We start from the raw sequence: 11448 nt of genomic DNA, 5'->3' as shown, positions 1-11448 counted from the left end.
TACAGTGTCGTTATTTTTATTTATTAAAAACAATATTTTTCCTCCCTACTGGTGTTCCATAGGAACTTGTTAGGTAAGGAGTGCTGCAAATTTAGAATGCATATTTGCATTTGGAAGCCGGCAACTCAATACAACGCTGTTTTGGATTACTTGAAGCTCGGTGGAGGTGCTGTTACTTTTGTGTTAGGTACTTTTACTGGTGGTAGGACGTCTTGTGAGTTCGCACGGGTAGGTACCACCGCCCTGCCTATTTCTGCCGTGAAGCAGTAATGCGTTTCGGTTTGAAGGGTGGGGCAGCCGTTGTACTGTTAAAAGTGAGATCTTACAACTCATGTCTCAAGGTGGGTGGCGGCATTTACATTATAGATGTCTATGGGCTCCGGTAACCACTTACCATCAGGTGGGCCGTGAGATCGTCCACCCATCAAAGCAATTAAAAAAAAAGAAACCATAGATTATACACTTTCCTAATAATGGCGCCATCTAGTAGCTTGCTATTTATAAATTATAAATAATCAGTCCTAAAAAAAAAGCAATCAGTGGGTCTTATCTAACATTTTACTAGATTTATACTGAAATCTGAAATTTATAATGAAGAGACTATTTTTTCTTTTTGTGACAATTTTTAGTTACGCTCTAAGCGCAAATTTGAATAGCCGGAGCTACACCGAACGATCCGTTTTGGATCGGCGATCGCGTGATCCGCGATCCAGGATCACGGATTGTGTTAGACCGATCCAGTTTTGGAAACTTGCGAACCTAAAAATACGCTCCAAGCGATCCTAAGGCGATCCATGATTTCACAGTCCAACTCTTGCACGATATGGAGTCACACAGCTGCAGCAGTAACCGTTATTTTGCTTAATTGTTTGCGCAAACAATTACAAAAAGAAAAAGACGGTTCTGGGTAAAAACAATATACAAATATCACTTAGAATCTGGTTTCTCTCTGAAATTTTCCCTTCTGTAGCCTCCCGCCAGAGACAGAATTTTTTTATTTAGCTTCTACCGGTTTATTCTCCATTTCGAGAGAAATCTGACGCCAAGCATCGTCTCTTACACCTCTATTGGTATAATTAACATTTTGGATCCCATTGTCGGCAACTCCAACATTTTAGTATGGAAAATAATATTATATGACTGGCAACATTGTTGATGTCAATCTCTTCCTTTTTTACTTTTCACCGCAAGCGGACGTGTTTATCATATTAATAAAATATCAAGTATATAAACTTACAAATAAACCGTATTACAGCACAAAGCACAAGTTTTCTTTATAACAGCAACCGGCCCATACAGCCCGCACCAAAACACCCATAAACATTGAATTCTTTATAAAGTGATATCAGACAGCGACTTTGCGAGATGTCCATATGGTTTGGTGGATTGCGTGAACCACACAACCGTCCAAACCGCGCGCGCCACGCAACCGCAAATGTGGCACCTTTGAGGCTGGCGAAAAGACCGACAACGTACGGATCGGGTGCGGCAGGGAGCGCGCGCTCCACTACGTGAGCATAGATGGCGCGCGGCATCTCCAACCCGCCTGCACATTTGCCTGCCATGGGTCGTCCGGAGAAGGCTACGTTCACACATACTCTCCGTGTATACGGTACCCGTTTTAACGGATACGACAAAATATTATGCTTTGTTCACACATAGGCACCGTATAACGTTCAACGTATCTGTAATTACTGGATACGATGTTGATAAGCAAATTCGTAGTATACCGCCGCTATTCTGCCAGGACGAAACTTGTTTGTCTAGGTGGTAGGACCTCTTGTGAGTCCGCGCGGGTAGGTACCACCACCCTGCCTAATTCTGCCTTGAAGCAGTAATGCGTTTCGGTTTGAAGGGTGGCGGCGCTGTTCCAATTTGCATACAAAATTGGCTTAACTTTTACGTTATCGAGAACGTTAAGAAACTCGCATTAAGCATACTGGACGGACACCGGAAAATGCTCTCAAGAATATTTTCAAACGAAAAATAGAAATAAAATAAAATTAATAATTCGAATTGCTAACGAAAATTGGCATTTGCATACCACAAGTGCTTCACAACTCCATCGTATAGAAATAAAGAAATACCATCCCAAACTATTTATTAAATTTATGTGTAATACAAATAACATTTCGGTCAAAGCATCGTGTGATTATATCGAAAACATATGCTATAAAGAAAAAAACATTTATATCAAACAATTTTAAAAGAATTTATATTCACAGCCAAAGTAAAAATTTAAATACAAATTCGAACCTCAACATTTATTGGTTCTAATAACGATAATCCGAAAGTCAACATACAATGCAATGTTCTGAAAAAAAAAGGGTAAACACTTTTTTCTAAATAATATTATAATAAAAAATAGGCAAATACTGAGCTATTCGTTTGGTTTCGTGATATCATGGTGTTATATAGATAGATTTCAATAATCGATTAAGTAGCTGCAACAATTATAATTTAACTAGCTGACCCGGCAGACTTCGTAGTGCCTCAATCGATAAATAAAAGACCTAAACTTTTGTATAAAATAAACTTAAAACAAACAAAAGGAAAAACAAAATTGTTATTTTTATTTAATTCCGAGGATTTTCATATTTATCTACCTTTTAAACCTTTTCTGGACTTCCACACATAATTCAAGACCCGAGACTAACGAACAGCAATTCATTTTTATATAATATGTATATAGATTACAATATTAATTATTCACCAATGCAATTTATTTCACTTAGTCTTTTTCATGGTTTGCGATTAACATAATATACTAAAATTTATTAATATTGTTTTCGACTCTACAGTTTTCTCTTATATCATTTCGGCCTACGTGAAAATAAAAATAATAATACCATATCTTATACTTATTCATTGCAACGTCAAAACATTGTATTATAATTTTATCAATGTGCTGAATCGTTTCACGGACACAATGTGTATGAAAAAAAAAGTAATAAATAAAAAATCAGTTATTTAAAAATAGTGGAAAAAAAACCCATCACAAACAATTTTTATTTTACTTTTAATTTTACAAGTGACTAAGGAGGAAAAAAGTCAGCGGTGCTCAGTTCAATAAATTTAATTAACATTAGAATATACATAAACAATAAAAGCTTTCACTATTTTGCGCGTCGCTACTCTATGAATTTTAAGTAAACTGTTACTAATGCATTCTTCTAATACATTCTAAATCGACAAACATCGATATCAATTGGGGTGTAGGGGGATTACAAATTGTAAAATATATGTACATATATATTTTTCTGGATCTTATTATATACTATTATATTTATGCATACAATAACATTGAAATATACAGTATATGAAAACTGTTTAGATAGATTGTGTATAAATTACCCCCCTTTTTCCCAAAAGGACTACTAAATGCATTAATTCCTGTTTAACTCATTCAAAATTCTGAGTATGTACAGGAATAGGTTCAGAATGTCCAAGTACAGATTGATGGTTGCCAAGATGTATTCCTCCGGAGACAGGACCCTCATCATCTGGTGCGTGTCGTAAACGAGGAACATGCTGAAGAATATCGCGCCGACGATGGACAGAGCCATTTCGAAGGCGGCGCTCTGCACCACCAGCTGAAGAAGACCCCCCAAAATGAGAACTGTCAAACCAGCTACGAGCCTGGAAAAATAATTGTAAAGTGTCTATAGTCCAGGGGTGGGCAAATATTTTGATAGTCGGGCCACATTGCTGATGAAAATTTGACCTCGGGCCAAACAGTTTTTTTTCTAATTTTATATTGTGCGAGCGTTATACATACTGTAATTATTCAACTATCATAATAATATTTTCGAATAGGAGGCGCTGAAAAGACCCGTTGTCTTCACTGGTGGTAGGACCTCTTGTGAGTCCGCGCGTGTGGGTACCACCACCCTGCCTATTTCTGCCGTGAAGCAGTAATGCGTTTCGGTTTGAAGGGTGGGGCAGCCGTTGTAACTATACATGAGATCTTAGAACTTATATCTCAAGGTGGGTGGCGCATTTACGTTGTGGATGTCTATGGTCTCCAGTATCCACTTAACACCAGATGGGCTGTGAACTAGTCCAACCACCTAAGCAATAAAAAAAAAAATTAAAAAATTTGGCTCCCACCGGCCCTGATAATGTGTATATGTATAAGTATTGCTTAATATTTTATCTAAAAAATTTTAAGCACCAATTTATGTTGGACAAAAACTAATATTTGTGTTTTTCAATAATAATAATATATATACAATGCTTCACGGGCCAGACAAAATTCTACCGCGGGCCGCCATTTGCCCAGGCCTGATCTATACGGTATCTTTACGGTAGGCCTCACCATCAGGCGGGCCGTATGCTCGTCTGCCTATACGGCAATAAAAAAATCTACAACTAGTAATTAGTAATTACTGGTGGTTGGACCTCTTGTGAGTCCGCACGGGTACCAACCACCCTTCCTAATTCAGTCGTGAAGCAGTAATGCGTTTCGGTTGGAAGGGTGGGTGTGGTTACGTTATAGATGTCTGTGGGCTCCAGTAACCACTGAAAACCAGGTGGGCTGTAAGCCGTCCACCCATCTAAGCAATAAAAAAAATCCAAAAAATAGTGGCATGAATGTTTTGCGTACGTACTTATTATGGTGGGATAAATGTTTTTTTACTTTTGATATGGCTTATTAAAATAATGCAAGGGTAGTCACTACCATCCTATCCATTTTCACGAAGCAATGAAAGACGAAAAGCATCATTTATACAAATCCTGCGTTCATTGCTAGGAAGGGTATGTTCTAAGTAAGTCATAATTATTTCTTTGTCCGAAGCAATCATGAGTTCCAGATTTAAGGGCAAGATAAGTGTTGTGACCACATTGTATTAATATTAATTGAACAACCGTTATTATTCTAAAACTATTCAAAATAATGTGATACTCACATGTATCCAATGAATGAGAAGTCCCGTTTGGAGTTAAGCGTGTACAGTGTGAGAGAAAATACGACGGCGAATGTTAAAGCCAGAGCTTGCAACACCACCATGGTGTTGTAGTATGACACGACAACGCCGATGGTGTACGCTTGGATAACAGTCTGAAAAAAACGTAAAAATAGCGAAATACAATTCTATAATACATATTTGTTTGTATACAAAATAATAATAAAATCAAATAGGCTATTTACTGGGCGATTATATTATTATTGGAAGTTCCTTATGGGACGATGCGAAGGGGTACATTAACCGGGAAAAACGTCCGTAACGTACGATTTTCATTAGTAATGCACACAGTGTACGACTTAACTTTGTAATAACCTACAAACAGAATTTTTTTTTATCTAAAAAAAATCATTATAAAAAATGTATACCCGAATAATTATTTTCTTTATACCTCAAATAGAACTTAAAATTAATATTTTTATAATAAGGAACTTGTTCCTATCCGATGTCCCACGACACCATACATTTTTTATATAAAATCTATAACACCAATTATGAATATGAGACTTACAAATGCAGCCAGGAGATACAGATTGGCGGGTGAATCGCGTCGTTTCACGATCAATGCAATCAGAGTTCCCATGCTTAGGATAAAAGCAATGATCATCATCCAATTACTGAAATTTTACACAACAAATTGTTATTCCAGTTATTCAGTAGTATTTTCACAGAAGTCCATTTGCAATCTAATGTGGAGTGAGCTTTTTCACTTCTGACGTTGCCAGAGTTAATGAGCGCCTGTGGTCATATTAAATATTCAGTTTAAAGGCAATATAACCAGATCTAATAATCTTGGAAAGATGCAGTTTTATCAATCCATGTAATTCACATTTGGCAAATTTAATGACAATGTTTGAATATTTTGCAAATCTTACAGGTAATTCACTTATTGTTATTAAATTAGGAGGAATTTTTTACTACATCAAAATATGACTGAAAAAACCTGAATTTTGTCAACAACATTTGCAAGATATTATGTTGGCATATTTACAGTTTATGAATAGTATCACTAAGACTGGTTGAGTTTTATTGTCTAATAATAATAAACTCCACTAAAATCTATACTAAATGTAGCTTCAAATCACTTCAGCTAAAGGAAGCATAAGATTATTGTAGCATATTTTCTGATTAACATTTACTTAAACATTTGACTGAAGCTACATACTTATATGTTTGTTAAGTCATAATCTACAAATTCTTCAAATACTGTTTTCATGCATTGTTTTTTAATACAGTGCATAGCTTTGGTTATGAATTGAATAGCATCCACCAAATCAAGCAGTTAATGCACCACAAATATTAAAGACAGGATTATGTGTGTGTGTGTGTGTGTGTTTGTTTGTAAAATTGCACTACACTGTCAATTTCACTCTAAGTTATCAGTTGCAAATTTGCATTTTTATTCAATGAAATTATTCAATAAGTTAGATCAATTTAATACATCAAACAGTTGTAGTGCACAAAGTATGTATGTGACTTGCATAGATTTAGTTGTTTTACATTACATTAGTTACACATGTGTCCCTTGTGTATAATGGCATCAGCATAAACAAAGGCCTCTTGAGCAGTTCTCTTTTCATTCTATTATTTTCTATTTTCTACTATAAGTGTTTTCAAGCCACAGCCATATCATTAGAATGTAAGCTGCCTTATTCTTCTCAGTATTATTATACGAAGAAGTCTCAAGAAGTTTCTTCATTCAGAATTTTAGTGCAAGTATGGGTTTGGTATCCACGAGCTGAGCATATGAAGAGTCTTTCCTTTAAGGTATTTAGTGTATTTTAGTGAATTTAATGTCATCTTGCGATGCTCGCAACGCTGCAATGTGTAAGTACGATGTTTCTTTTGTATTTAGTTGAATTTCAATTTTGGAACTGGTTGTCCCAGACAAATTTAACACGCAATATCATTAACATTTACAGTATTCTGTGAAGCTAAATACAAGGAAGATTGGGTGCAATTAAAAATATATATTTTAGGGAAGATATTAAACATACTTGGTGTGTATAAATGTTTGTACGGGCTCAACAAACATAAATACAGCCGCAATGGAGACCGTAGCCAGGAGCTGCACTGTCAGGAGACCGTAGACTTTCCGTATGAAGGCGAGACGGATCTCCCTTTCAGCATTCATTACATTGTTGCGGTATGCAAAGTCATCCTAGAATTTGTTAAATAATTACATACAAGCAATAGTTTTACTTACAAATATGTGAAAAAAAGTAAATTGTCTAGTAAGTATAAGTATACACCAGTAACACAATACCAATACTATTCATTAATTTAAAGCGGGAATTTGCAAAACGGGACTATAGTCTATATCTGAATCTTGGTGCATCGTCTTAGTAACTTCGAAGAGAGAACCGAATGTAGGACTGTACTACCCAGTTAGAGTAACAAAAATTTAAACTATTGACATGTCGAACATAATTAGGATGAAAAGTATCAGCTGTTGGTGTAGAAACAGGCAAAAACAGTGTTTTAAACGGATAGATTTAATACATCGTAATTGTCATTTGAATACTATTATTATCTTATCTACGGGAAGAATAAATAAGATTTAGTGATATGTAGAAGAAAGCAGAAGGCATTTTGCTTCCTGCATGTTTTCTTGTAAAATGTTACATGCTTGTACAATATATCATTCTCAATCTCTCAAATTGAAACGTTTATTTTGTTCTTATAAGAAATTAGAGACTGTTACAACGTTGTTTTCATTGCTGATGAAGGTCGCAATATTAAATGATTCTATTAAATTGTATTTATTGTCACCATATTTTGTTCATATTATAGAATATTACCTCAACAGATTCCTTCCCTCCTAGTTCACAGTCTTCTTGGGCGTACATTAAAGGTATCGAAGCCATTTTCACAAATTTCGTTGGGTTTTCAACAATTTATCACGTATACTATTGTAGGACTTTCCCAATTTACGTGTTTTTTGCGATAACAAAATCGTTGATTGACAGTGACAGCCATAATTCAGTGACTGTTTGTTTTATCAATTTTGTCACGCAAAAGAATCTAGCATCCAACCATTCTATTAAAAAGTGGTGTGTAATTGAATTAAATTAAATTTAATTAAGTGGATTAAATACCTAGAATTGTTATAATTTTCAATAGTAATTTAAAAACAACTTTTCGTATATTTTCAGTTTTTATACACTCTCCTAGAATAGAACTCTTATAAGTGTTATTTTGTCTTTTAATTTTCGATTCTTCATTTCATTGAGTTTCAAATCTTAGGCGATAAAATGTTAACCTTCGACTTTGCATTTTGAAATAAATATTCTATGATGATGAAGTGATGATATACTATTAAATGATAATATTAGGTAGAATATAATTTAGGTAGAATATAATAGTTATTTCAACAATTGCTTCGTTTTTGTTTATTGTCTTTGTGATGGTTCTGATCTCTGAACGACATAAAAACGTTTCAAAAAAGAATGATTTGCTTAGCATATAATATGTAGTTGTACGTGACCAATTGATCCAACTGAAAGTGTTCTGAAATTTTATCTTCTCCAAACTATTTCATTGAACTTTAATAGTCTAAGAATGTTCTGTAACCATACTACATCTTATGTAAGCTAACGATAAATACAGATCGCGTGACAGTAAAATAGGTTGGTCAAACAGGCAGGTCGTTTTACTGCCCGTAAGGCGGTACCCCGGAATTGGGTCAGGTAGCACAATATATCGATTGTATGGTAGCCAATAGCCATTATTTTTACTCTCCATAAACCTTCTGTCATAACTAGAGGTTGCTAGGTAATTAAAAGTCGATAGTACGCGAGATAGGGCCAAATGAATTAGATTCCATTTATCTAATAATAGGAAAAGGGTTAACCCACTGTTTACATAATGAAAATATGAATAAAATGAGCTTATATTTTTTTTGTTGTACGTGTATTTGTTTATATACATTATACAGGTATGGATTTATGTTAATAATATTGACTCGATGGTGCAGTAGTCAGCGGTCCTGACGGTTGCGCCGAAGGTCTTGGATTCGATTTTCGCTTCGAGCAAACATTAGTGTGATAAACAGATCTATTTGCTTTTTGTCTGGGTGTTAATATCTATATAGATATGTATGTATATATTTAAACATATATAATGCATCTCAGTTTCTGGTATCCATATAATAATAATAATAATAATTAGCCCTTTAAACTGGGTGAGATTTATCTTTGTGATTGGATCTTTTGGTTTGTTTGTTTATAAGATGTCTCTCAACTCAGTGTGCCTTCTGGCAAAGGCCTCCTCCAGTAGTCTCCATTGTTTTCTATCTTGAGCAACTCTTCTCCATTTGGGTCCGGCGGTAAGTTTCAGCTCATTTTCCCATCGCATTTGTTGACGTCCTCGACACCTCTTGCCATCTCTTGGATACCAGTTCGTTACAATTTGACTCCACTTTTCTTGTCTAGATCTCAACATATGGCCGGTCCATCTCCATTTTTGGAGGTCTATTTTTTCCAGGATGTCAGTTAGTTTTGTTTTTTCTCTTAATTGCACATTGCTAACTCTATCTTGTCTTCTTGTTCCTGTCATGCTTCGTTCCATACCTCTCTGGCACTTTCCCAGTTTTTCTCTATGGTGTTTTGTAAGGGACCATGTTTCGCAGCCGTATGTGATGCATGGGAGAATACAAGTATTGAATACTTTCCTCTTCGTTGCCATATTGTGTTCTTTAGCTTTTACAACTTCCTTAAGAGACCAGTATTTTTTCCACCCATTAGCAATCCTCTTATTTATTTCCTTGGTTGTTTGGTCTTTAGGGGAGATGATCTGACCCAAGTAGCAATATTCGTCAACATATTCTACTTTTTGTCCATCAATTTCAATGGGCCTTATTTCTGAGTTAGTCATCAATTTCGTTTTTGTTATGTTCATTTTTAACCCCACTTTGGAGCTTTCAGTATTTAGAGCTTGGATCATCTTTTCGAGTGCCTTTGGATTTTCTTCAAGCAGAACTATATCGTCCGCGAATCTTAAGTGGTTTAGTTTCCTTCCGTCTATGTTGAGGCCTAGATGTTCCCAGTCAAGGTTGCGAAAGACGTTCTCTAGCACTGCTGAAAACAACTTTGGGGACATTGGGTCTCCCTGCCTGACTCCTCGCTTGATTCGGAATTCTTTTCCCAGGGTTTCTAACTGGATTTTTGCTTTACTGTTTGCATATATACTTTTGATAATGTCTAAATATGTTTCTGGTATACCATACCATACCATAGCACAAGGAATTTTAATTTGGGGCCGGATGAACGGGCGTGATTTGTCTGCAGTTAAAAAAACCCACCGCAGACGCAAGTGCCCGCCATTTTTTTTTTTAAAACCTTCCTATTCTCCGGTAGCCTAAGGGGCTATTCCAGCTACGCCTGGATGGGTAGGTGAACTCACAGGCCCAACCTGAGAGAATTTGCTAACTAGCCCTAGCAAGAGCAGCTTCGCAGAATTTGACGTCGGATCGGAAACGCGACTAAAAAGTATTATATATTTATATGAAAAATACACATTTTCAAAATTTTTATTTGTACATCAAACGAAATTTCTTATTCAGTAACTCCAAAGTTAATAATGTAATAACATAAATAATTTAGAATTTGATAATAAAGAATATAGGAATATTGTTTGCAAATTATAATTCAACAATTTTGTAATATAAAATAAATAATAAAGATCTCAATAGATTTTTATGAAATATTTCAACTAAAACGATAAAACGCTGTTTTGCATTTTATGTTTGTATTTCAAATAAATAGCATTTTTAATCGAAGCTTATTCAATAAATTGACAAATTTCAATCATATTAAATCTATAATTGAATAAACAAAAGCTACATTGTTATTGCCATTGGAATTCTTCGACATGCACGCTTTTACGTTTGTCACTAATTACTTATGTTTGTCACCTATATAATCACATGTAATCTGAAATACTAAGTTCGGTTTATTTTTAACACTTCGTTCTCATTTACCTATGGCTTGCGGTGACCCTATAACAACAGTCCGTGAGTTCGTTCGCATTTAGAAAAATAAAACATGTGTTGCACTCGGGGACTGTCGCGGTAAAACTATTGCATAGCATTTTTTATCAACTAATGCAATTATAATTAGACAATCATAATTTAATATTAAAAAAATAATAAAAATAAGATGAAGTTATATTTATAAACATTAACTGTCCCCTTCACACTCATAAGCTAGACCGCGCGATAGAGATCGGCAGACTCTTCATTATGCGCATGCAGTGCGACGTCACGCCGCGCGCTTATTCACAAACACTACACAAGCGCAACGTGCGGATGTCTATTGTCTTGAACGCGAGCTACATGGTAGGCGGAGTGGGGGGTGTTGGGTTTTATTTTCGTTACGGAATTTCTTGATTCGGTCGCCGCGCTCAAAGCTCACGATAAAAGGTATGCAATAGCTTAAAAACAATTAGATACTATAGATATGCATCGGAAAAACATAAGAAT

General features: G+C 35.3%; 1 protein-coding gene across 1 annotated transcript; it reads right to left on the bottom strand.

The window, feature by feature from the left end:
* Positions 1-2084: 2084 nt before the first annotated feature.
* Positions 2085-7962, bottom strand: LOC101735727 (protein lifeguard 4). Its single transcript, XM_004922979.2, has 5 exons — positions 7769-7962; positions 6965-7128; positions 5479-5584; positions 4911-5062; positions 2085-3639 (listed from the first exon to the last, which is right to left on the bottom strand). Exons 1-5 carry the CDS (start codon positions 7832-7834, stop codon positions 3387-3389), a joined length of 741 nt encoding a protein of 246 aa, XP_004923036.1. The 5' UTR covers positions 7835-7962; the 3' UTR covers positions 2085-3386.
* Between the last annotated feature and the right edge of the window lie 3486 nt (positions 7963-11448).

Source organism: Bombyx mori, chromosome 15 (genome assembly GCF_030269925.1).
Source record: "Bombyx mori chromosome 15, ASM3026992v2".
Lineage (NCBI taxonomy): Eukaryota > Metazoa > Arthropoda > Insecta > Lepidoptera > Bombycidae > Bombyx > Bombyx mori.
The sequence above is the reverse complement of the archived record's forward strand: the minus strand, read 5'-3'. Positions and strand labels throughout refer to the sequence as shown.